This window comes from Suricata suricatta, chromosome 4 (genome assembly GCF_006229205.1).
Source record: "Suricata suricatta isolate VVHF042 chromosome 4, meerkat_22Aug2017_6uvM2_HiC, whole genome shotgun sequence".
NCBI classification, from domain to species: Eukaryota; Metazoa; Chordata; class Mammalia; order Carnivora; family Herpestidae; genus Suricata; species Suricata suricatta.
In genome coordinates, this window is record NC_043703.1 from 140,316,807 (window position 1) to 140,344,522 (window position 27,716).

Here is a 27,716-nt window from a genome sequence, read left to right on the forward strand (position 1 = left end):
CTTGCAAGGTTTTTTTCTATTTGTTTTTGTTTTTGTTTTTTAATGTTTTATTTGTGTTTAAGAGAGAGAGAGGGGGGAGGAGCCAAGATGGCCCAACAGCATGGAAGTTTCTTTTGTGTGTCTTGTCCATGAAATACAGCCAGATCAACACTAACCCATTCTGCACACCCAGAAAACTGACTTGAGGATTGAGAGAGAGAGAGAGAGAGAGAGAGAGAGAGAGAGAATGAGTGGGGGAGGGACAGAGAAGGAAGGAGACACAGAATCTGAAGCAGGTTCCAAGCTTTGAGTTGTCAGTACAGAGCCTGATGTGGGGCTCAAACTTGTGAACCCCAAGATCATAATCTGAGCCAAAGTAAGATGCCTAACCGTCTGAGCCATCCAGGCGCCTCAACTTGCAAATTTTTGATTTGAAAGAACTAGGTCATGTCTCAATCTTTATCCATTAATTGAACAATGAGTAGTAATTAATTTTTTCTAGGTACATAGTTTATCATATAATCTCTTCTTTCTCATAGGTTTGGTTTTTCGAGTCTAAAAGTTTGTGTGTTGACAATAAAATATTAAAAAAAAAATAAATAAAAGTTTGTGTGTGTGTGTGTGTGTGTGTGTGTGTGTGTGTGTGTGTGTGGTGGGGGGAAGTTTCATTCATAAGAATCTGGGAAAACAGAAAATGGATAGTTTTAAAATTTAGATTGTAGGAATGTTTGAGATACAATGAGAGGAAGTTAATTTTACTCTTGATATCAAGATAAAGGGATTGTAAAGATTTAAGTTATGGTTTAGCCCCTTTCTTTTCTTTAGCTGCTGTGCAAATAACGCATAATCAAACTTCTTTGTTTTTGAGAATGACTTCAACTTGAATGGGAACAGAGAAAGCTTATTATACAGAATTTTTCTCAACAAGATTCCTTTTTTCTCTGCTATGGTAGAAATATGGAAATAGCTTTACCAGAATAGTTCTTTGTAGTGATATTTTGTATAGTTTTATGAATTATGCTATTATATATTTGTGTTAAAGTTGTGGATTTTCAGAGGAAGGTTAGAATGTATTGGAATTTTAAGATTTTATTTAATAGCTGAAATGTTTAAATTCAGTTAATACAGCTCTTGACAACCTTCTGTATCCCTAGGGATTATAAATACAGAAGTGATTTTAAGCATATCAGTTGATTTACTGTAGGTCAGTAAATCAGTAACTAGTCTGCCTAGGTGTTGAAAATGGTTCTTTTAAGGACTTCCAACAAAACGACAAAGATAAGAAATTGAATTTAATTAACTGAGGAGCAAATCATTAGTTAGGTATATTAGTTTGATAGTCATACCATAAAATACCACGAAGTAGGTGGCTGAAAACAACGGAAATTTATTTTCTCACAGTTCAGAGGCTGGAAATCTAAGATGGAGGTGCTGGTAGAGTTGGTTTCTCCTGAAGCCTCTCTTGTTGGCTTGCAGAAGGCTGTCTTCTTGATGCCTCTTCACATGGCCGCTTCTCTGTGCATGTGCACCCCTGGTATCTCTTCCTCTTTTTATAAGGATACCAGTCACTGGATTCAGTCCTCACATGAATATCCTTATTTTAACTGAATGATCTGTTAAAACCTCGTCTCCATGTATGGTTATGGACTGAGGTACTGGGGTGGAACTTCACCATAAATTTTAGGGGCACATAATTTAGCTCCTAACAGTAGGTAATGAAATCAATCAGGAAGGAAAACGGTACCACATGTAACTTTTAAAAATTACTTATTTTTTCCCCCTTTCATTTAATAAGGTTTGCGTAGAAGTGCAATTGTTCTGTGCTTTTTGTTGTGTATCTCCTAGCCGGAGAATTTTCATCCTTGGGCCTTCTCATCATGTGCCCCTCTCTCGATGTGCACTTTCCAGTGTGGATATATATAGGACACCTCTGTATGACCTTCGTATTGACCAAAAGAGTAAGTATATAGAAATCTTACAGCTTTTAAGCAGCTGAAGACTTTCTAAAATTAGAAATATAAGTTAATTAAAAAATTAAAGCTATGAATATTGTATTATCTCAGTTTTAAAGATAAAATTGATTGCAACTTATCTGCAGAAAGTAAAAACAAAGAAGTTCTTCTAGATGCCTAAAAGATGACTAGACTTTTTTTTTTTGCCAGTCACAAAAATCTGTCAAGTCCATTAGTCTCTAGACTGTTAGTGGTTACATCTGCACTGAGGGAAGTACCGTGTACTCAGTGTACCGTGAGACAGGAAGTTAGTGCGCACCACAGCTTGATGGGAGATTCTGGACATGTTAGTCTGCCTCTGTGTTATCACTTTACTCACTGTAATAGCTTATGGTGATAATGCATTTATTTCCTCTTGATCTTTATGGGGGGGAAAATGAGGTGGTACTTGTGAAACTCTGAAACAAAAGCGTTACATAAATCTTAAGTGTATTCTATTTTTATAGTCCATTATTTTGATACATTTTTTTCCATAGGATTCTAGAAACCACATCTTTTATCCATTTTATCCATTGGTAATTTAATTGTAAATTAAAACCTTTGACTTTGTAATAGTATTTTTGGAGGAGAGGGGAGCATAATTTTAAACATACAGAACAATACAGAGAATAGTGTAACAAATATTCTTGTACTTACCATCCACAATGGACTCATAATTTTTCCCTTATGTGAACTCAGTTTACTTTCCCTAAGACCATCTTCATGAAGTTGCCGTGTATTCTTCCAGTGCATCAAATTATATTTTAAGTATGTTGTGTGCTTATTGTTTCTAGAGATTTTGGAACACATTCTTCTGTAGAATGAAAGAAGTCATTTGCAAAATAGAAAATCACTTCTTTTTCCATGTTTTTAGGCCTTATTTTTCATAATTTGAGGTTTTAATGATCACTAAGTATTAGTAATTTGCTGTAAGAATAATTTTTACTAATGATGCTGCAGTATAATTAGCTATATTACTCCCTGTGATGCTCTTAGGGGACACACTTTATTTTTAAAACCTTGGGGCATCAAGAAAATTTTGGTTTTTAGATAGCCTCCTAATGAAGGAATTGATGATTTTTAATAAGATACAGTTTTGCAAAAAAAAAAAAAAGTTATACCTTCATTTGTGTCTTTCTTTTATATTGGTAAACCCATTTAGGGATTTAGTTATAAAAATGTTGGTTCTCTTTTATGATAAAACAAAAGTATTCTTTTATCATTTAGTTTATATATTAATTTTATTGTACAATAAGTATGACTCATCAGAAGGATCTGAATTACTAGATCATTTTAAAATTATTTATGGCATGGTACTAGGGTGAATTTATGTTCTGGGCTGTCCCAAAAGCCTAATTTTTAATTTTGAGGAATATAGCATGCTTAATAAGAACTTTCTGTTCCTAGTGTGGCAGGGATCTGAGGTGGGAAATAATAATCCCATAGATTTTATTATAAAACAAAACAAAACTTAAAAACCAAATTATTAACCTCACAAGTAGTAGATCAGTGGCTTTGCCATATTTTACTAGGAGTTCTAATCAACTATGTTTTTTTTTGGCATGTGCTGATTAAAGTCCAGGAAAAGCTTAGACCCAGAGGTGATTTTAGATGTAATGAAAAGAACAAATGTATATTTTAAATTACTATTTTAATATAACTGTGTAATATATGAAAATGCTAAGTAGTTATTACATGTGTTATTGCTTTGTCTGGTATGAAAAAGCTAGTTTTTTCTTCTTTTTTAAAGATAAAAATGAGGAAAGTTATTATGTGGTACTTCTGTCTCTTGCCAAAGCATATAGTTTTTGTTACTGAGTGGAGTCTCACGGAATAAAGATATACATTAATATATTTGTTTTACTATATTTTGAAATCTCTTTAGTTTACGGAGAACTATGGAAGACAGGAATGTTTGAACGCATGTCTCTGCAGACAGATGAAGATGAACACAGTATTGAAATGCATTTGCCTTATACAGCTAAAGCCATGGAAAGGTATATTGATTAATATAAGAAGTCCCAGAGAAGCCATAAATATTAATTTCTTTGGAATTATTTTCATTGGGTAAAATAATCTTTAGGATAAGGAGATTAAAAAAATTTTTGTTGTTTGACGGGCACCTGTCTGGCTCAGTTGGTAGAGCATGTGCCTCTTGATCTCAGAGTTGTGAGTTTGAGCCCTACACTGGGTATAGAAATTACTTAAAGTCTTAAAGAATTTTTTTTGTTCCTTGAAATGATACTGAAAATTTGAGGTGGATTTTCCTCATGTGGATTGAAGTTGGTTTGGAGTAGTTTGCATATAAAGGCTGACCATATGAATTGATATGGTTGTTTTTTAGGTGTTTTAAAAACCTTTGTGTGTATGTATTGATCTGCCTGTTAATTTTATTCATTAGACATTTATCTCAGAATAGCAGTTACATTTACCTTTCATGCTGTAAATAAGTAATCACAAAATTTTAGATTTGGAAATTACATTGGAGGTCATTTATTTCAGTCTTACACAAAGTACATGAATATATTTTATCATCTGGGTGACAGATTATTATTTGGTACTGCTAAAGGTCTTCCACGGATAGGGTTTCCACAAAACTGCCAAGTGGGATGAGGACAGGGACAATATCTATTTTATTCTCCACTTGTATCCGAGTGCTTAGTGCAATGCCCGCTATGTAGTCATGACTGTATTTTGTAAAATGAAAGAATTTTTAAAGAGCTTTCTTTCTTCTTTTAGGCAGTATTCAAATTAGAAAGTCTTCCTTTTGTAGGTCACATTTCTCTCATTTTTTCCAGCAATTTCCTTTATATGGATTTAATAGTCCATATGTAGTTTAACTAGTTCTAAATATGGTAAGATTGTTCCTTCTCTGGATCCTGTCACTATATTCTCTTAGTAAAATACAGGGTGTATTATATAGTATTTAAGTAAATATTTGTTAATTAAATGATCAACATGGTCCAAGATCACATGAACATTTTTCTTGCTGATATGGCTACTTACTATTGGCTGATAAACTTGTGGCTAGCTAAAACCCAACTCTTTTTCATACAGTTAAATTGAATTATTTTCTCTCTTGTGCTTTTGGGGTTTCCTTTTTACCCTCAGTTACTACTGATTAGTTTTTTCTTGTTGGTTTTAGTCTATTGTGGCAGTTTTTTTGGATCATTTCCACTCTTACTTCAGTTATCTAAGTATTATTTTAACTTCTCTCAGCCTTACATTACCACATCTATATACAATGATAATTATGATGAATTGTGTATACTTGAAGAAGTTTCTAAAAATCAGTGTGATAATAAATTGTAAGGAGTATAATTTTAGGTTAATAGTGTTTTACTACATTCTAATTCTTAAGAAGTTGTTAAACCAATATATGCTATTTATTTATTTCTAGAATGCTAGTATAATGAGAACATCCTGTTCTTCAGTTACATAGAATAATAGAAAACTTTTATTATTTCCTGAAATGTTTGCATATGTTGTCATGAAAAAATATATTTTAGACCTAGTAAATTTGAATACATTAGAGCCAATACAATTAAAGCCAACAATATCATTAAGGAAGTTTTAACAAAGTAACATTTTTGTTATTTCAAAAGTAAAATGTATAATATTGAAAATTTAAGAAAATAGAAGCAAAATCAACAAAAATTCTTGTTCCTAATTCCCTTTCTATTAAATGGTGTTAAATAACCACTATTAAATATATTACTTCTCAAGAGTCTCTCTTTCTCCCAGATTACATTTGCATCTCTAATACTGACTCTTAGAGTGTACCCAGTGATTTTCCTTTATTGCCTTTGTTGTACTCACTACATAGAAAGTTATGCGTTATGATACAAGATATCGCTCCAAAACTTAGTAGCTTAAAATCACAACTATTTTATTGCTAGTAAGTTTTAGGTCAGGAGTTTTTTGTTTTGTTTTGTTTTGTTTTTTTAATTTATTTTTGAGAGACAGAGAGAGACAGCATGAGCAGAAGAGGGTCAGAGAGAGGAAGATACAGAATCTGAAGCAGGTTCCAGGCTCTGAGCTGTGCTGTCAGCATAGAGCCCGACACAGGGCTCAAACTCACGAACCATGAGATCATGACCTGAGCCGAAGCCAGACGCTTAACCGACTGAGCCACCCAGGCACCCGTAGGTCAGGAGTTTGAGCAGGGATACCTTGCTCTGGTCCATGAGAAACTGACTGAGGTAACTTGAATGGGGCTAGGGGATTCAAGATGGCCTTGGTGGTGGGCTTTAGTTGTTAGTTGAGACCCCTCATTTGTTCTCTAGGTGGCTAGTTCATTCATCAACCAGGGCTTTTCTCTCTTCTTGGCTTGTCTCTAGAAGGATAGCCTGGATTTGTTTACATGGTGATTTAGGGTAGCAAGAGAACAAAAACAAAAGTTTCTCAGCCTGTTAAGGGCTAGGCCTGAAACTATATAGTATTATTTTTATCAGTCTCTTTTTTAAAGCAGAACACTGTGTTAGACAAGTTATAAAGGAAGGGGAAATAAATTCCACCTCTTTTTTTTGTTTTTTAAATTCTAGTTAGTTAACATACATGTTGGTTTCAGGAGCAGAAATAGAATCTACCTCTTGATGAGCAAAGTACTACATGTACTACATGTACACATCAGGAATAGGATGAATTGTTGGTAGCCATCTTTGCGGATGGACTACCATAGTTCTTCTGGTGGGTTTTTCACTGTTTTCCCAACATGCAGTACTCAGCCCTCTGAAGATGCCCAGAAATCTCATTCAGTTACATCCTCAGGTTCGAAGTCCATTGCCGTATGATCTGCATTAGGTTGAGATGCAGATGAGGCTTTCTGGGTGCAGCTCCTCTTGATTTGGGTACCTGTGAACTAAGAAGACAAGTTTTACTCCACTCCCACCCTGCCACACACTCAGTATATAATTGTGAGACAGGAACACTTAACCACTGTAGAGCCTCATAGTGGAAAGTGAAAGAATGGCAGTCTCTGGCCCAAAGCAATTCTGAAATCTGATCAGGGACCAGACAGTGTTCTTTGATTTTGGCTTCTTTCCGACTTCTGGTTTCAGCTTCATAATTCCTCATTTTTCTCAGCTCTTAGCTTGCTCCATTGGGCTCTTGGCTCTACTCAGTGACTCATTTTTACTTCTACATAAGAAATGGGCCTTGTTTACACCTAAGTAGCCATTTCAGTCTGCTTCATGTATGTGACATTTGAAAACCTAAAGGCCTCTCTCTTTTCATTTGGAAGTGTTTATTTAAGTCCAAACTGATAGAACCCGTTAAACACTGTGGGTTTTCTATATAGCAGATTATAAGCACATTCCATTAGACCAACGTCCTATCCACAGCTCTTTCAGTGACAGAACTCTTTCTACTTTGGACCCCAAGTTAGGGTCCTGTAAGGTTCTTAGAAGCTCTTTTCCCTAACTGAGAGAGAGTATATAAGCCCTACCTTATTAATAGTCTTTCTGTCATCAGGGCCCCTGGATGGCTCAGACAGTTAACTGTCTGACTCTTGATCTCAGCTCAGGTTAGGATCTCACAGTTTGTGAGATCTAGCCCTGTATTGGCACTGTGCTGACAGAATGGATCCTGCTTGGAATTCTCTGTTTCTCCCTATCTTTTTGCCCCTCCTCTGCTTGCTCTCACTCTCTTTCAAAATAGATAAACTTAAAAAAAAAGTCTTTTTGTGGTCTTAATAAAAGATGAATTTTTGATTTGATGATTGAGCCCATGATTTATTGGCAGCACTCTGGATTTGATTTGTCTTCATGTTATTTCTTTGATAGTCTTTTGCTATCTGTAGAGGCTAGTGATGAGAAATAGCTATTTTCCAATCAGGCAACTCCTGGTTAGAAATCTTTCATTTCAATTCTGCTTGTAATTCTTTAACACATATTTTTCTCCTTTTACCTTCTCACATTTGGCTTTAAAGAAGCCAGTAACACTTTGAATAATTTGCCTGGAAATCTTACATGTTCATTAGGTATATTTTTAATGTTCTAAGTTACTACTTGGAATTGTGTATAATTATGCTAATTGTTCTGCCAGTAAATAACATGGGCCCCTCTTCTCCTGGCCTTATATAGCAGTTTCCTTACTACTATTCAGTTTCCTGTTTTTTTCTCGCCCTTTCAGCTTCTGCCTGCCTCTGTGTCCTCAAAGCCAGTGTTTTAGGTTTCTGTTCCACTAGTAACCTTTGACTCTGAACTAGAAATTTGGTCAGGGGTGAGTGCTGACAGCTCATCTCTGTTTCATCTGCTGCCAGGTGAGGCAGACTGATTTAGGCTGAACGCTGTAAGATGCCCTCACTCCTTGTCTGGAGCTGTGATGCTGGTTGTCTGCTGAGGCAGCTTTGTTCTTGTCTTGGTGCTCTCCTTCTCCACCTGTTGTCACTTACCCTTCAGGGCCTCTCTCTCCCCATCGTGTCTTCTCCACTGGATGGCTTTGGACTATTATGAAGTACATGGCAGTTCAGGGCAGCAAGAAAGCAAAGCTAGAATTGTTCAGGCCTCTTAATATCTAGATTTGGAACTGGTACAGGGTCAGGCCACATTCCACTCATTCAAGCAAGTTTCAAGGCTAGGTTCAAGGGGAGGGAGAAAGAGACGCTACTTTTCGTGGGAGGAGTGGCATGAACATTCAGAAGTGGGAGGCATTTTTAGGGATGATACCTAACGGCAGCCTGCTGTAGTACCGCTGCAGTTAAATAGCTCTCTAGGTGATTACCTGTATATGTCTCCCATCCCTGGAATTCCCTAGTCTGCTCTGTGCCTGAGACCAGCAAGTTTTCACCTTCAGTGCCTGGCTCGGTACCTGGTACACAAAAGGATTTCTGTAACTAATTGTTAAGTGAATAAATAGTGATCTTTCCATTTTCAATACTTTTCATTGAATATTTTTTCCAAAAGAGGTCAGGTGTTCTTTTTTATTAATTGCTTTCCATATTATGAACATACTTCCATGTCATTTTTATTACTTTTTGATTGAGTATACATAGAACATTGTAGAATATATCTATGTAATACTTTAATCAATTGACCATTTAATTTTCTAAGTTTTCTTTCAGTTTTTTCCACTGTAATCATTACAGATTTTTAAAAATTAAATACCTAAGGCATTATTTATAATTCTGTATATTATCTTAAACAGCTTTAAAAAATAATATTCATTAGAACTTTAAAAAAATAATGAGTAGTATGGAGAAAACATGATATGACTCATAATCTCCTTGCTTAGTTTGACTTTATTGACATTAAAGAAATACTTGTCCAATACCATACATGCCTTGAAAATGTAAACAGCATCAAAAAGTATAAAATGAACAGTTTAAGCCTCCCTGCTTCCCCTCAACCAGTGTTGACTGATAGTAGAAATTGTTATGCATATGCTAACAATAATGTATGCACGTATGTTTGTATAGATATGATTTATACATATATGTGTTTTTGTAAATAAAACATGTAAACAAGAGAGAATATCTTAGGTACTTTATTCTGATTTTTTCCCTATATATTATCTTTATAATTGAAATTTGTAATAATTTTTCCATTGCTTATAATTATATTGAGATAGTTGATTTAGGATATATAGAAATGACCTATCTTGAAAAAAAAACCCGAATTAACTGAAAATTAACAGCACTGGATCCCAGCTCTTCTTTTTCTTTCCATTTTATTTTACTTGTTCAGTTACATTTAATGCTCCCCCACCCCCACATTCCTTTCTCTGTGTCATACTCATTTACTGTTTGTTTGTGGTTTAAAATTTTAATTGATTTTTTGGGTAATTTATATATAGTAAAATGTACTCTTTAAGGGACAGAATTCTCTGAATATTGACAGAAGCAGAGTTGTATATATCTACCACAGTCCAGATATAAAACAATATCTTTGCCCCAATTTCACAAGTTTTTGTTCAGAGTAAATAGGATGCTTTAGTAACTTTGAGAGTGTTTCATTGAGAAGTATGGCACTCTAAAACTATTCATGTTCACTATAAAAATCAGCATCTTAGCCATTTGATACTTTGTTACTGCCAATATTTTGGAATATAGACAACTTGAAAGTATAGTACAATGTATTTAAATCTGTTCCATCTTCTGCTTTAGGGTCTAGTCAGTTTTATAAATTCAGTGTGGTTAGGATTTGATAACTCTTGGAGTACTATTAAAAAAACCCAGCAACTTCATTTTGCATAGTTTACCCAGATAGTTAAGCTGAAGTCTTGTAATTCTTATGTTTGTCTATATTGATTATATGTTTGAGTTCCTTGAGTGAGAACATTTCTATCAAATGACTTGGCTTGGTATTAAATACTATTAACTGGACAGTGTTCTATGTTCTTAACATCTTGCATTAGTATGGTATATTTGTGATAGTTGATGAAGAAATATTGATACATTATTAATAACTAAGTCCAAAGTTTAATTAGGGTTCCCTTTTGGTGTTACATGGTGTATGGGTTTTACCAAATACCTAATGTCATTTTATCTACCATTATAGTACCATACAGAATCGTTTCACTGTCCTGAAAATCCCCTGTACTCTGCATGCTCATCCTCCTCCCCTCCTGTCCTTGCAACTGTACCCTGGTAGCCAGTTACCTTTTACTGTCTCCATAGTGTATGGTCATATAGGTTTTGGAATGTTATATAATTGGAATCATACTATATGCAGCCTTTACAGGTTGGCTTCTTTAATAATATACTTTAAAGATTCCTCCATGTAGCTTATTTCTTCTTATTGCTGAAGAATGCTGTTTTATGGATGTATCACAGTCTATCCATTCACCTATTAAAGGACTGTTGATATACTTGGATTAATATCTCTCATATGTGTTACTACTATCTACTCTTGGCTTTGTTTTTTGTTCCTTTTTTGTTTTCTGTTATTGTTCTGCTTTCTGTGGTTTTAATCGACCATTTCATATGCTTCCATTTTATTTTCCATCTCAACACATCAGTTATAGTACTTTTTTTTTTAACCTTTGTTGGGTGCTTTAAAGTTTGCAACAGCATTTGCAGTGAATTCAAGTGCAGTTTAAAAATAACACTATACTGTTTCATAGGTAATTCAAGTGTCTTATAACAGTATTTCCTATTTGTCCTTCTAATTCCTTATAACATTGCAGTCATTTGTATGCTATAATTACAACATATTGGTACTATTAATTTTTGAAGAAATTCTTATTGGTTGGATCAATTAAGAATAAGGAAAATAGGGGCACGTGGGCAGCTCAGTCAGTTAAGCATTGGACTCTTGGTTTCAGCTCAGGTCATGATCTCATAGTGGTGAGATTGAGCCCTGCGTAGAGGGCTCTGTGCTGACGGTCTGGAGACTACTTGGGATTCTCTCTCTTCCTCTCTCTCTGCCCCTCCCCTGCTCATGTCTACTTTCTCTCTCCCTCTCTCTCAAAAATAAGTAAATAAACTTAAAAAAAAAAGAATAATAAAAATAAAATGAAATAAACTAAAGATGTTATTTTATCATTTTCTTTCTTGATGTAGTTTCTGAGCTCTATCATTTTCCCTTTTTCTGAAGAACTTTTTAACAGTTTATAGCTCTAATTGTATTTTAGTACTTGCTGTTTTGGGTTGAAAAAAAGACTTCTTTACCACCACCTCAGGAATACACAAGAAACTCTTTTTATGATGTTTCTTTAAATCACAAATTAAGAATAATGTATTATATATATGGGGAGTAATCATGTAAGCTAGTAAACAAAACTCATTTTGACCCCCCAAATGGTAATTCTCCTCCCTTAAGTTTTAGTAGTTAATTTATGTAACAATTTGATTGGTTTTAAGATGGCTTAAGACATTTCCACTTGCAAGATAAAAAATTTTGGTTCGTATGCTTTTTTCAAACATTATAGAGCTACCTAGCTATACTAATCTGTCTGGAAAGAATGCTGGAGAATAGACAAATCAGCAAACTTTGTGTATTTTCTCAGCTTATAGCCTGGCAAGAAAGTTAAAAAATGTATACATATAATATAATATAATTTAAAGTGTACTAAGTGCAGTGAAAGAGTTTATGAGATCAGAAAAAGAGGACTTGGGAGCAATGAGATCACGTTAGGGGAGCACACAGGTTGCTTCATGGCAGAGACAGCATTTGAGTGCACTTTGAAGATGGCTATAAGTTTCTCAGAATGGGGCAGAAGGTTTCTGTGGGAAAGGGATTTCTGTAAATACAAAATATAGGAGTAGAAAAACCCAGGGCTTAAGAATAGAGAGCTACCTGCCTTGGCCTAATGTGGTTGTAAAAGAGTTGCCTGGTAACTGAGGTATGTCTATAGATGTCTTTTGTTTGGCCTACAAAGTTAGAAACATTTTCCTATTTATACACTTGTTTTTAGTTGGCTATTAGTCCTACCACTTCCTGTTATCTTACACCTTATGCAAGTTTTAACATGTATATAATACCAGCCTGGAACTGGAGGCATTTGGGTACGTGACCTGTAGAGACATAGACTAAGAGGGGCAAGATTAGGAAGCTGGAACAGTAGATTGGGACCATTTTACAGATGTCATTGAATGTCATTTTAAGATATTTGTTCCATGATTAATATAGAGCCAAAGTTCCTCAGCAAAGAAAGGACATGGTTAGAACTTGAAATCATAAGAATATTAGTCCTTTTTTCTTTTCTCTTTCTTTCTTTTTTTTAACTTTTCTTTGCTTTTCTCTTTTTCTTTTTCTTTTCTTTTTTCTTTCTTTTTTTTTTTTTTTAAAGTAGGCTGCTTGCCCAGTATGGGGCTTGAACTCTTGACCCTGAGATCAAGAGTGCTTACTGTATCAACTGAGCCCCTGGCCGGGAATACTACTCCTTGACGGTGCCATGGTGAAGGATGGATTAGAGTTGGAAAAGATCCAAAGAAATAGTTTAGTAAAGAAGTCAAGGGACTTTGAACTAAGGTAGTGATGAATGGGGTAGCATGCTGAGCAGATAATGGGAGACATTTGAAAATTAGAATCATAGAGTTCGGTAAGTGTTTCTGTCTGGAGGAGTAAAGTGATTTTAGGAGGACAAAACTGAAAGGCCTAATTGTATACCCTTATCAGAGATGGTAAAGTTAGAAATAGGTATCAGTTTAAGAGAATATAGGGAACAGAAATGTTGACTTGTTCCTAATAAAATACTGAAATTTCTCTATAATTTGGATGCAAACTTGGCCAATTTATGATAGGATTATTTTGCTTCAGATGGTTTAGTAGTACCTGAAATATTATGCCCTTGTAAAAAAAACTTTTATTCTTAGTAGTCTTACTCAGATGGAAGTTAAGAATGACCTATATAACATTTGAAATTTACTTTGATAATCTGATTAGATTCACTTAACTGATGATCGAGCAAAGATAATGACGTAAATGTTAATTTCACTTGTCATTGATAGCTAGCTTACTTATTTCTTTTCTATCTCTCCTTCTTCCTCAGTTCTTTGGTTCTGCTTGATGTTTTCTGGATCTTTTTAGTTTGTTCTTTTTTATAGTGAGTCATAGTATTCTGTACAAAGTCCGTATGCATGTCTCTGTGGTCTGAAGGTGAATTTAATCAGGAAGCAAAGATGAGAGAAATTATTTTTATAAGGCTCCCTAAAACTCTGCAGTGATGATTCCTTTATGCCACTTTTCCTTGAACACAGTTCCAAGGCTTCTACCACCAGTCTCATATTTGAAGACTCATTAGAAGGACTCATAGTTTATTCATGGTTATGGTTTATTGCAAAAGATATGATACACAACAGGACTAGCAGGGGGGAAAGACACATCAGGCAGAATCTAGAGGAATATAGGTGTATGCTTCCAACATTCTCCTTATCATGGGGTGGACTAAATAGAACATGCTTCTTCCACCAGTTTAAAACGTGTGCAGTTTCTGGCCGGGGAAGCCTGCCTCTAAGATTCAAAATCCGGGATTTTGTTTGGGGGCTTTTCATGTAGGGACCCTCTGGCTCGTAACTAGCTCCAGCTATTGAAATTCTAGACTCTCAGAAGGAAAGTAGATATTTGCCTTTATCATTTTGTTTACAATCCGGGCAAGCTGGTGTAGTGTCCCAAGTGGTGTAACAGCCCTAATCACCATAGGGAACATTGTAAAACGTTGCCAGTCTTTACAAGCCGCCCCTTCTAAAAATTGTAGCAACAGACCTACTGCGTCTGTTAACTCTCCTGTAAAATTCCCATTCCTCTTTTCCCAACTCCAGCCTGCCATAAGTTTCTGACTCACTAAATGAGTTAAATGAAATTCTATCCCTCCTTATAGCTTAGGTTTGTATTAGATCTTAAGATTTTCCTTTTCTTTCTGACTGTGGCCCCAAATATTAGAATATAGATTTTTAGTGCTCTGTGCCATTAAGAATATTGGTGGTTATAGTAATATTGTTAGTTTGTAAAGTGAGCACTCGTCTTTTCGTTCTGGGATTTCAGTTTCTTTTAGTCTGTTACACATCTTGGCTACATTAATTTTCTACAGCATGGTTGAAGGCATAGGGCAGAAAAAGAAGGTATAAAAAACTTTCCTCTATGTTACTTAAGTACTTAAAAGGTAAGGTAAGTATTATTAACTCTGTTTTTACTAATGCAAAATTGAGGCTTAGGGAAGCTTTAGCTAAACTACTGCAGGTAGTACAGCCTGCCAGTGGCAAAGATGAGATTTTTTTCTTTTAACAGATTTATTAAAATATGATTTCCATCCTATAAAATTCACTCATATAAGAGTACAACTCAATGGCCTTTAGTAAATTTATAGAGTTGGGCAGTCATTCTCACAGTCTAGTTTTAGAATATTTGCACTACACAAAAAAGAAACTTTGTGTCCATTTGAGGGCAATTCTGGCTCTAATTCTGGCTCCGACGTTCAGCTTCATGCAACCATTTATCTGCTTTTTGTCTCTATAGAAATTTGCATTTTCTAGAAATTTCATATAAATGGAATCATACAAAATGTCTTTTGTAGCTATCCTTTGTCACTTAGCATACTGTTTTTGAGGTTCATCCATCTTGTTGCTTGTTTCAATAGTTCATTCCTTTTATTGCCAAATAATTATTACATTATATGAATCTATGAGATTTTATCTCTTCACTAGTTGATGCACACTTAGATCAATTCCATTTGGGCTATTAGGAATAATGTTATAAATAATATATCACACAAGTTTTTATGTGAACATATGTTTTCATTTCTCTTGACTAGGTAGTTAGGAATGATATGGCCGGGTCATATAAATCTATGTTTTAACTCTTTGAGAAACTGCCGAACTATTTACCAAAGTGACAGCACCGTTTTATATGCCAGCAGCAATGCATGAAGTTTCTAGTTTCTCCCCGTACTGGCCAATATCTGTTATTGTCCGTCTTTTTGATTACAACCATTTTGATAAATGTGTAGTGTAACCTTAGTTGGTGTTAATTTGCATATTTCCAGTGACTCATGATATTGAGCAACTTTTCAGTGTGGTTATTAGTCATATTTATATCTTCTTTTGTGAAATGTCTGTACACATATTTTGCCCTAGTTTTAATTTGATAATTTGCCTTCTTACAGAGTTGTGAGAGATTTTACATATTCTAGATACAGATTATTTCACTCTATTGAAGAGCAAAGGTTTTTTGATGAAATCATTTTATCATATTTTTTCCTGTGTGGATTTTGCTTTTGGTATCATATTTAAGAAATCTTTGTCTAGGGGCACATGGGTGGCTCAGTCAGTTGAGCATCTGACTTGATTTCGGCTCAGGTCATGATCCCAGGGTTGTGGAATCAAGTCCTGAGTTGGGCTTTGTGCTGAGCATGGGGACTGCTTGGGATTCTCTCTCTGTCTCTGTGTGTGTGTGTGTGTGTGTGTGTGTGTGTGTGTGTGTCTCTGTCTCTCTCTCTCTCTCAGTCATTCCCTCTCTTTCCCACTCCCCTTCTCTCTTTCTCTTCCTCACCCTCCCTCTCCCCCTTCCCCCTTTCCCCCATTTGTTCTCTCTCTAAAAAAAAAAGAAATCTTTGTCTAATTCAGAGTCACAGAAATTTTTCTTTCTTTTTAAATAAAAAATTTTCAATGTTTTATTTATCTTTGATATATGGAGAGATAGAGCATGAGAGGGAGAGATGCAGAGAGAGAGGGAGACACAGAATTGGAAGCAGGCTCCAGGCTCTGAGCTGTCAGCACGGAGCCCAGCATGGGGCTCGAACCCACAAACGTGAGATCATGACCTGAGCCGAAGTCGGAGTCCTAACCAACTGAGCCCCCCAGGTGCCCCAGATTTTTCTCTTCTTGAACAGGAATCAGTAAAGTATAGTCTGCAGACTACTGTTACTGTAAATGTTTTATTGGAACATAGCCATCCATACCCACTCATTTACATATGTGGCTCCTTTCTTTCTCTTTACAGTGACATTTAGGTGGCTACAGAGATTGTATGGCCCAGAAAATCTAAAATATTTACTTTATGGCCCCTTTGTAAAGATTGTCGCTGACCCGTTCCAGAAGTGTTATTATTTTAGCTCTTAATAGTTATGTTTATTACCCAGTTTGAGTTAATTTTTGTATATAGTATGAGGTAAAGGTTTAAGTTCACTTTTTTTTCCCAATGGATATGCAGTTATTCCTGTACTGTTTGCTGAAAACACTATCCTGTTAAGTAATGAGTCATTTCCCTTTTGCTGCTTTTCTCCTTATCTTTGGTCTTTGTATCCAGATGGGGATCTCTTTGTGCTTATCACTATTTTGGGTTGTTGAGTCTCTTGGAACTGTAGACTAATGTTTTTCGTGAAATTTGGAGAGTTTTTAGTCATTATTTCTTCTAATAATTTTACTGTATCTTTTTTTGGGACTCATTGTATTCATCGAGTATGTTTGATGTTGTCTACAAGTCTCTAATGCTCTGTTCATTTTTCACTGATTTCAGGAGTAGATTGCTTAATGCCCCTTACCATTTATCCTATCTTACCTCTCAACCCCTCCAGTAACCCTCTGTTTGTTCTCCATATTTGAGTCTCTTATGTTTTTGTCCCCCTCCGTTTTTATGTTATTTTTGCTTCCCTTCCCCTATGTTCATCTGTTTTGTATCTTAAAGTTCTCATATGAGTGAAGTCATATGATATTTGTCTTTCTCTGACTAATTTCGCTTAGCATAATACCCTCTAGTTCTGTCCATGTAGTTGCAAATGGCAAGACATCATTCTTTTTGACTGCCGATTAATACTCCATTGTATATCCTCTTCTTTATTCATCTGTCAGTGGACATTTGGGCTCTTTCCATACTTTGGCTATTGTTGATAGTGCTGCTTTAAAAATTGAGGTGCACGTGCCCCTTTGAAACAGCACACCTGTGTCCCTTGGATGAATACATAATAGTGCATTTGCTAGGTTGTAGGGTAGTTTTATTTTTAATTTTTTAAGGAACCTGCATACTGTTTTCCAGAGTGGCTGCACCATTGTACATTCCCACGAGCAGTGCAAAAGAGACCCTCTTTCTCTGCATCCTCACCAGCATCTGTTGTTGCTTGAGTTGTTAGCCATGTTAGCCATTCTAATGGGTGCAAGGTGGTATCACATTGTGGTTTTGATTTGTATTTCTCTGATGATGAACGACGTTGAGCATCATTTTGTATCTGTTGGCCATCTGGATGTCCTCTTTGGAGAAGTGTCTGTAAATGTCTTTACCTCATTTCTTCACTGGATTATTTGTGTTTTGGGTTTATTTACAATTTTTTTAATGTTTATTTTTGAGAGAGAGAGAGAGCAAGAGAACATGAGCAGAGGATGGGCAGAGAGAGAGGGAGACACAGAATCTGAAGCAGGCTCCAGGCTCTGAGCTGTCAGCACAGAACCTGAGACTTGAACCCATGAGTCTTCAAGCCGTGAGATCATGACCTGAGCTGAAGTTGGACCCTTAACCGACTGAGCCACCCAGGTTCCCTTCCAAATATCTTAAATTTCTTGTTGATATTTATTACTTATTTAGTCATGGCCATGTTTTAACTTTTTTAAAGCATGATTTCCTTGATTTTTTTGGGAACATATTTATAATAACTGTTGTGAAGTCTTTGTTAAATCTGGTCCCATTTGGATACAGCTTCTACTGGTTCTTTTTTTACCCTTGATAATGTAGCACATTTTCCTGTTTCTGTGGCTCATAATTTCTTTTTTAAACTGGACTTTTGTGTCTTACAGCAACTTGATTCTGGTATTATTAAAGTTTTCTGCAGGTGGTATTGGTGGTGGTGGTCGTTTCATTCATTCATTCACTTTTTTTTTTTTAAGTAACTTGGTTGGCTTTATCTATGGAATTTATCTCTTACAAAATGTGTGGCTATTGATATATCTCCCCAACTTTTAAAAAATTCTTATAAATTTTGGGTTGCCTGGGTGGTTCAGTAGGTTGGGCGGCCAACTTTGGCTCAGATCATGATCTCATGGCTCAAAGGCTTGAGGGTTTGAGCCCTTAGTCGGGCTCTGTGCTGACAGCTCAGAGCCTGGAGCCTGCTTCGTATTCTGTGCCTCCCTCTCCCTCTCTCTGCTCCTCCCCTGCTCGCACTCTCTCTCTTTCGCTCTCTCTCTCAAAAATAAAGAAACATTAAAAAATAATAAGAAAATAAAAATTCTTATAAATTTTGGCTTTTTAGAGTTCATCTCTGTGTCTACATTGCTTAGTGCTTAGCTAATGATTGGTTGGAGGTTGTGATTGAACACTGAGCCAGTAAGACTTTCATCCTCTGCTGGCAGATTGTGTATATTTTGGGAGCATATTCAAAATTTGGGCCATTTTCTAGCTTGCCTCCTTTACTTTCTATTGGGTCCTCTCTGGTCTCCCTGTGTTTGAATGCAGATATCCAGTCAGCCTGGGATGTGTGAGATGTTGGTTTTTCTCATGTCTCTAATTTTCCTTGGTTATGCTCTTAACCTCCTAATTAGCTGGCATTCTGTGGGGAGCTAGGGACCTTAGGGGTCTCCCCTGTACATTTGTGCTTGCTGCTTTCTAGTCAGATGGGGTTATGTGGAGAACATCAATCCTCTCCTCAGAATAAGTGAATTTATCAAGTCCCTTTGTGGCTCTCTCCTTTCCAGAATCTCCATGTTAAATTTCTAGGTAGTCCTCAGGTTTCTGGGTTGCCTCAAGTGGTTCCATAATCCCAGGCTACGGCTACGAGAGCTGTGGGCTTTTCTGTTTGCTGCTGGGTGTGAGTTTTCTGTTCTCTACTCAAAGTCAAAGTCAGCCCCCTTCAGCAGTGAAGCTCCTGGTTTTCACAGCCAGGCTCTATCGACCATGTTGGCCGAGTGGGGTAGGGGAATGGACGCAGCTCCTGATAAGATGCCATACTTCCACTCTTCTTCCCAAAAAGGTAGTTATTTTATGTGAATAAACTCTTCTTGTGTTTTTTGCCTCGGATTTTTAGAGCACAAAATGTTTATTTTTGACAGTTTTATCATTGTTTTCTAAGGGCTAGATTTTGTACTCCTTCTCTGGGAAAGACCAGCTTGACAGCTTGTATTCTAGAACCTAGGAATACTACATTTCAAAGCCAAATACTTTTTTCTCTAATTCATGCTTTATGAGAATATAGAACAATAAGTAATTTTTTAAAAGAGAAATGACTAAGAAGTAGATGGGTGAATCTTCATTCAAAGCTTAGGTTTCTAAGTAGTTTGAGCATTTTAGTCTTACAGGCGGAGACTGAGGTCAATTGAATGGTTTGGTTACTCTATGGAATAGTTGACATGTACTATTTCTTCAGAGTGAGCCAACTATTGTTGATAAAGTACTTTTCCTTTTCCTATAGCATTCCTCACTTCCTAATGGTTTTAGAAAATACATGTTGTAATTATGATCATTTTACAGATAAGGAAATACATTTTTAGGTTAGTAATTTACCCACTCTCTCAACTTTTATTATATGACAGAGATGGTACTTGAACCTAATTCTTTTGACTTCTTGTTTTTTATACTCTTGTGTAGCTACATCCGTACCATGTCATGATTACTTACAGACTCCTTGATAATCTTAGTTTTTTTTTTACTTATATAGATAGTACTTGAGAAGTTAGAACAATTCATAACAGTCTTCTTGAGATTTTACTAGAGCTCTAATTTTTTTCTTTCAAATGATAATCACTCTTAGCTTATTGAAAAGCCCCTATTCATTCCTGCAGTTGTAAAGCAAACTGGTAAAAGAGTCAGAGAAAGAGATATTCCATGGCAGCTTCCTCTGCCAGCTTCCTCTTTTTTTCTTACTCCATAGATGCAGATTCTGCCCAAGAAGCCCCTGCATTGCAGAGGGATTGGAGATCTGTATGATCTGTTTATTTCGCAATTGACAAGGGTAAGGGGGCCTTTATGGGGGTGGTGCTTGGGTGCCCTGAATTTAGCTTTATGAAACTGGGCTAACACTTATTTTGGGAATAAACTTAATTTTTGTATTTTTAAAAACCCTTTTATGAATTCTGTTTGTCCTACATCAGTTAAGTGTCAGATTATCATAGTTAAAAGCATTTATTATAATGGTGATTTTTTTTTTTTAAAGTCCTGTTCAGAACAAGTCAGAAAAACATGTTTCACGCTTCTAAAATTCAAATCTGGGATCATTTAGAATATAAATAATATTGACTATATGTAAGTAAAATTTCACTACAATGAGAATTTTTAAAGGTTTTGGATAAATGTATAGCCCATCATAGTTACTCTTTATTAATCTGCTCTGTTCCTTTCTGTCAATCTGTAGAGTGAAAAAGGGACTTGTGGATATGTCATAAACATTCTGGGTGGGTGTATCTTTTTCTTGCTGCTAGAAATTAATACCTACTTCCTTGAATTCTGTGTCCACCATAGAGACCAGTGAATTTTGAGTTGTATCTTCAGACTGTCCGGTATCTGTTTATTAGTATAGGTATAAGGTGCAGTTGGTGTTCTTATGGGAGTCAAGAGTAGGTTTTGTAGGTCTCATTTGGCAGGTTTATAGAAGTGCCAGAAGTGGTGATATTTATAAAAGGATAGGATTAAAATATTGAGGAAGAGTTTAATGCTCTTTTAAAATTGTGGAAGGATTGGGTAGATGATTGTAGCTTTGCTTGGTAGTTGAAAAGACTTGACTTGGTGATGGTCTGATGGGCTTATTTTTATTTTTGAAGATATTATACCTAGTAGGAAAATAGCTTTGTTTACTTAAAGAGTATTGTATATTTCTGTATTTTAAATAGATATTTTTAGTATTCTTTATCTCTCTTATTTTTAAATGGCTTTAAACATTGTATTTACAGATGAAAAAGTTCAATAATATGTATATTATCCTTACCACAATTAATAAATGTTCCACTTTTAGTGCCAACACATTGGAAAACTATTTTTATTCTTTATACTTCTTAAATGACTTTTTTTTTTTTTCTGTTTTCTTTAAGCCATAAGGATGAGTTTACCATTATTCCTGTACTGGTTGGAGCTCTGAGTGAGTCAAAAGAACAGGAATTCGGAAAACTCTTCAGTAAATATCTAGCGGATCCTAGTAATCTCTTTGTGGTTTCTTCTGATTTCTGCCATTGGGGTAAGTTCTAGATGTTAATGTATCATGGTAGATATTATATACTTGTGCTTAATGGTATCTTTTCACTGTAAGCTCTGATTTTCAGTTCTTTACCACTTTCCTTGGAGAGTTTTACTTTTAGCCACAATACTTAAAAGTGAATAAAAAAGTCTTTTGGTCATTTAAAAAGGTTCAGATTATGATAGTAGATTATGGATACATTTCCAAAGGCGACTGGTATAATTGGATTCACACTGTGAGGGCATCCTTGCTTAGCTACTTACAATAGTGGACGTAAAGATCTTTTAATCCTATTTCCGGGTAGATTTGTGTGGTAGATTCTATAAAGTTAGTTTTTTGGTAGGTAAAACAAATATTCTTCTTTAGAAGGTAGAAGAGCACTTTGTGCTATGCCAGTCCTTTACCACATTTCTTTTTTTGTAATTAGTGTTTTTTTCTTTCTGTTTTTCTTTTGGTGCTCAATTTTGCCGTTAGTTTAGAGCTTCCCTCCAAAGAGTGTAACAGGTTGGCTGTTAGCACTGTGGTCTTCATTGGTAATAGTTTTTAAGAGTAAGGATTCTGAAGTGATATTTGTTATTATTGTGAATAAAAAGAGTAAAGAAACTGAACAGTGAATAGATCATAAAGAAAGTGAGACATTTGCGGATGCTTCTTTCAATAAATTTTGATTTCTTTGGATACACTTTGTTCTCATTTATCCATTATTGTTCTCGATTATTTCTGAATCCTGTTCCTTTTAGGACATCTCTCATTGGCTTAAGGATGCCAGTATCTATTCATCCTTCAGTTAGTTCTTTGATTATAGAGAAAACAGAAGGTACGAGACTGTAAATTTTAAGATAGAATACTAGAATGGCCAGAAAACATCCTCAATGAGATGTAGGGAGGCCTGGCTTTGTATGTCTTAAGCATTGACTCCTAGAGTTGACAATATTTATCTGGCCTGGTTAGGCTGATATTTTCTCTTAACCTTGCTCTCTGAGTGGCTTTGAGATTTCATTTTAAGAGAACCATCCTCCCTAATGGTATAGATAAATATTTGGGTTTAAATTACTGATTACTCATCTGGGGCTGATTGTCCTCCAAGGGGGCGTTTGGAAATGTCTGGAGACATTTTTGGTCATCACGATGGGGTGGAGGTGGGAAGTGGTGATGCTTTAGGCCTCTACTGAGTGGAGTCCAGAGAAGCTGCTTGGTAAACATCCTGCCGTGTCAGAGAACTTTCCTGCCCAGAATGTCAGTAGAGCTGAGGTGGTGAAGCCCAGGCTTAGGGTCTGCAGGGGGCTGTGCTTCCTTGCCAGACTCTCTAAGGGGTTCTCAGGCACTTCTTTTGGCTCGTTTGCTATCTTTGGCAGAAGTTATTTTTTATAAATTATATTACTTAGATCTGAGGGCTAGGTAGGTGCTTACAAAGAGCACTTTTCTTGGAAATTCTGGTTTAGTATAATCTTAAAAACTAAGAAATATCATTATTGAAAAAAGGGCTTTTAGTATTGTGAATTTGCATTGGTAATAAAGCATCCCAGATGTTTTAGAAATTAAAAATTCTTCAAAAAAATTTTTTTATCATTTATTTTTTGAGAGACAGAGGCAGAGCATGAGCAGGGAGGGGCAGAGAGAGAGGGAGTGACAGACTCCAATGCAAGGCTTGAACCCACGAACTGCGAGATCATGACTTGAACTGAAGTTGGACACTTAACCCACTGAGCCACCCAGGTGCCCCAGAAATTGAAAATTTTTAAAGCATGTGACCCCTCCCTCTTTACTTTTAAGGCCCCTATGAATCACTCTATTTTTATGATTTAAGTAATTAGTTCCCTTGATACTGTTCTTCAGAATTGAAGTTCTCCCTCTGGGTTGGTACCATGTGCAGTCACAGCATAAATCCACACAAAAAATCAGTATAATGCTTTAATATTTCTCTTCTCTATGAAATCATTCTTTCTTACCTCATTCATGAATTCTAAAGCAAACAAACCCTAGTTCTTTAGTATATTTAAGTATAATATTAAGAGAGAAAGATGAATTTTATTTTATATTGTACCTTGATTTTTGGAAAATTATTGAGGCCATCTGATCTCCTGTGTTCTAGAAAACTTTGGTATTTAAATTGTACGATAAGATTTCCTGGTGATAATTACAAAAAAGAACCCCAAATTCCCAAAGATTGGTAGATGTTATGAGAATTATCCAGAGACTAAAACATATTTATGTTTACGTTTGGTGATTAAGTAATAGAACTTTTCCAAGTGTTTATTTTTTTAGTATGACTATCACTAATAATCACTAATAATACCCATTAAGTGCTCAGTTTGCACTTACGAAAAGCACTGTACTAATTCTTATTCAGAAACTTGATGAAAGTCTGGTGATAAGTGTAAGGTATTGCATGGATACTATTTCAAAATTGGTAGTTTCCCTCGATAATAGCAATAGTAACTGCCATTCTTATAAATAAAGTAAGATTCATTTTTTATTTTATATGCCTAATTGAAGTAATATAAATCATGGGCTAGTTATGGGCTAAAATGTCTTAGAAATTTTCATATGTCTCAAATTCGTGCTCTGGTGGCATTGGTCATCTTTTCCATATTAATGGATGCTGCACTCCCATTTCAAAAATCTAGCTTTTTCTTGTGAAGATATTTCTTAATAGTTTTTTCTTCTGTTTTTCTCTCTCTCTTATTTTTTTTTTGGTAAAGATACTATATAGATTGCTTTTACTATATAAAGTAATGGTAACACTGAATTCTAAGTCATTTCATGGGAAGAATTCAGTTCCTCAAATACTTAGAGATATTTAAAGTTTCATTGAGTTTAAACTGTCAGCACACTGTACATTTCTAAATAGCTGATTTTTGAGGAAAAATCAATTGATTATGATACAGTTGACAAATTACTCAGATATATGCAGTGGGATTTTATTTTATTGAATAATGAATTAGAGTCCTAGCAGTGACAACAAATTTCATTTCTAGTCATTGTTTATATTATTTCTTGCTCCCATTAAAAATCAAGCAGAAAATTTGGTGATAGGGACAGTTGGGAGACCTATAAGTAATTGGCAGGGTTTATTTGTTAGCCAGTGTCCAGTCCATCCACAAGAATGACTATTTTTTGTTGTTGTTGTTGTTAATTGTTCTTTGCTTTAAAGGTATTCCATCTTTCAGATCCCATTTAAATTTTAGGGGGACTTGAAAAAGGCATTAGAGAGAGAAAATGTAGAAGGACTAAAATATTCTCAGGTTTTCTTTCAGGGTGGGAAAAGTCAAGGGAGAGTGGGAACCTAGATTATATTATGCCCCTTCTTTCTGTCCCTTTATTTGAATTCCATCACCCCCCACCCCCAATAAACCCTCAGCATTTCGATTCCCGCCTTTTATAATATTGTAAGTCTAATCCACATGGAAATTCATTAGTCAGCCCAATAGAGTGATGCTTCCTGGTAACACTTTTCATAATCCTACCTCATTTCACCCTTCCTGCTGCTATCGGGGATTGTGGCATAAGTGAAGGACATTTGCTGCTGGTAATTGATTTTTACTCTGGTTAGGTAGTATTGTCCCCATACTTTTTCTGATCAAGTTTCTTGTCTTATAAGATGGCTCCACATAAGAGAATTTTGACTGGCCCTATTATAGTTTTTCTAATTAGTAGAATTTTCATTCTGTTTTCCTAACTTCATTTTTGCGCGCGCGCACACACACACACACACACACACACACACACACACACTGTTAATGTTTGAACTTTTCTGATCTCCTTGAAATTCATATTTTCAAATTTAGATTATTGATAGCTTTCATTAACATAATTTTTAAGTAACTTCTAAGAAGTTTCTAAATGAAGCTATATCTAACAGAAATTGATTTTTTTAAAGTTGATTCATTCTTCAGTTTAATTTTTCTTTTATGATGGTTTTAAGTGCAAATCAGCTTCAGTAAATTTACTTGGTAAATGTTAATGATAAATTATTCTATTAAAATATGGATAAAGTTTACTACACTCCCGTAATTTTGGATTTTTACATATAAACTTCTATTTGTCAAATTTTACGTAATTTCTTTTTTATAAGTATGTGTCACCTATTAAAAGTGGCAATTCCCTTAAGTATTTATGATTTTATATTTTTATTCAGATTTCTAATTTAATGTATATTAACGAGTAATTATTCATGCATGCTCTTTTTCCTTTCTGTTGTCTCTTAGGTACTAGGGTATTATTCTTTTCTAAATATTTAAATTGATTGAGTATAAGTTAGCTAATTTCTGTAATATATCTTATTGAAGCTTTCATATTTGTCTTAAATTTCATGCATACTAATTTGACATATTTAAGTTTTTGATTTTTTGCAAGTATGAGAGAAGGCTAATACTGTTTTTTTTGTTGTCTTTTTTTTTTTTTTTTTTTTTTTGCATTATAACTAAGACTTAAGAATGTAAGGACTATAGTTTTTTAAGATTTCAATTATGAATGTCCCCAGTTTAGGTCCTTAGTATAGAATGAATGACCTAATAATCAATCTCACAGGTTGTTGTGAGGTTAACTCAAATAATAGAAACTGTTTTAACATATAAACATAAAGTGATTAAGTGAATGTATAATAGTACAGTTTTTACTGGACATATGTCTGAAAGTCTGTCTTGTTGACTAATCTTTTGGGAGCTTTATAGACCAACTTTCCAAGCTCACTGTTTATTTCTACAATTCAGTATATAGCTTAATGTTGAGGTATTTGATTTTTTTTACTTTTTGTTTTGAGGTACTTAAAAACTAGTGTTGGTTCTTGTACCATTCATTGTTATGTTTGTCCTCATTAGTTGATTGTTGTGTGTTAAACAGACATCCCTGGAGCTTACTCTCCACACTCTGTGAATCCACTCATTAATCACCAGTCACCTTTGGAGATGGGAAAATTACTTACCTGTATTTCTTTTTCTCAGAAAGCGTGCTCTGGAATGGATTCACAAATGAGCTACCCTCCTTCCCTCAAAGAGTAAGGTTTCTGCTTTACAGGATTTTTTTTCTTGGGTTATTTTTCCTCTCATCTTTTGAATTTGAAAAGAACTGAGGGAAGGCACCTGAAGAAACTACTGACATACTCACTAGGGGAGTTCCAAAGCTTGTGCTGCCCCTAGGGGCAGTGTCAATGGCTCTTAAAGCTAGAAAGCTCATACTTGGAGTTGAAACAGGGGCTCAAAGAATCCATTTTCCCAGTGTACCTTCTGAAAGGATAAGTTTCAGGTAAGTAATTTTCTCTTACTATGTGATATCCTTATTCATACTTATAAAAATATACAAGTCCAGTTCTCCAGGTACACAGGCAACTGTGTCTACTCAGTTTAGATGCATAAGCTTTACTGAATGTTAGAAGTATTATAAAACAAAATGTTTGCTCATGAGTTATATGAAATCATAATATATTTTAAATCAACAGTAAATATTTGATTAAAGGTACATTTATGAACAGTGCATTGTGCTAGTGTTGTCATTTCTCTTATATCTCACTAAAACCTGGATAAATTTATTTTTAATAATTAGATACAAAAGATTTTTAAATTTTGCATTCAGATTCTAAGAGGTGTGTAGCTAAAGTTGTGTGTGTGTGTGCATCTGCACGTGCACACCCCTCCCCCCCACATACAGGCAAGGATGATGGAAACTATTTACTTCAGATTAGATATTTTCTGTATATATACTGACCAGAATGAATTACTCAAGTAATTTTTAAATGCTCATAAGATTTTTAAAAATTATTGTGAAGACAGTTTGAGTTGTTTAAAATATGTTTTCAGTGTAGTAGCTATATGTGGTGTGGATTTAGCTACGTAGTTGATATATTATTTAGAGCTCAAAAAATATCTCTACTCAATTCTTCATCTACAAAATGCAAGGAAGCTACCTTAAGAGTAGCAAGAGGTAGATAGCAAAAGGTTAAACATTTGCTCATCAATCTGCTGTGTATTTTGTCATTCTTTTAAAACCACATGTTGATTTAATATTTTAAAACATTTGAAACATTTTCTGTATTTTTCTCTTACTTCAGAAGTAGCTTTTAAGAAGGTAGCAATGAAAACCGTCCATATGAACAAGGCAGCATTTTCTAATATAGTTACACTTTTCACTTATGCTTAAGGCAGGTTTGACCAACTTCAGTCATTTGAAATGGCAGCTCTGAAATTGGGAATAAGCAGAAAAGACTTTTCAGTAGCAAATGGTTAT

At 35.1% G+C, this 27,716-nt stretch overlaps 1 protein-coding gene across 1 annotated transcript in view; it reads left to right on the top strand.

Moving 5' to 3' along the window:
* Nucleotides 1-27,716, top strand: part of MEMO1 (mediator of cell motility 1) — a 68,748-nt gene that overhangs the window by 27,140 nt on the left and 13,892 nt on the right. Inside the window, exons 4-6 of the mRNA XM_029937998.1 lie at nucleotides 1,825-1,937; nucleotides 3,856-3,967; nucleotides 21,352-21,494. Coding sequence (XP_029793858.1) covers nucleotides 1,825-1,937; nucleotides 3,856-3,967; nucleotides 21,352-21,494 — 368 coding nt within the window. The remainder of the gene's footprint in view (nucleotides 1-1,824; nucleotides 1,938-3,855; nucleotides 3,968-21,351; nucleotides 21,495-27,716) is intronic.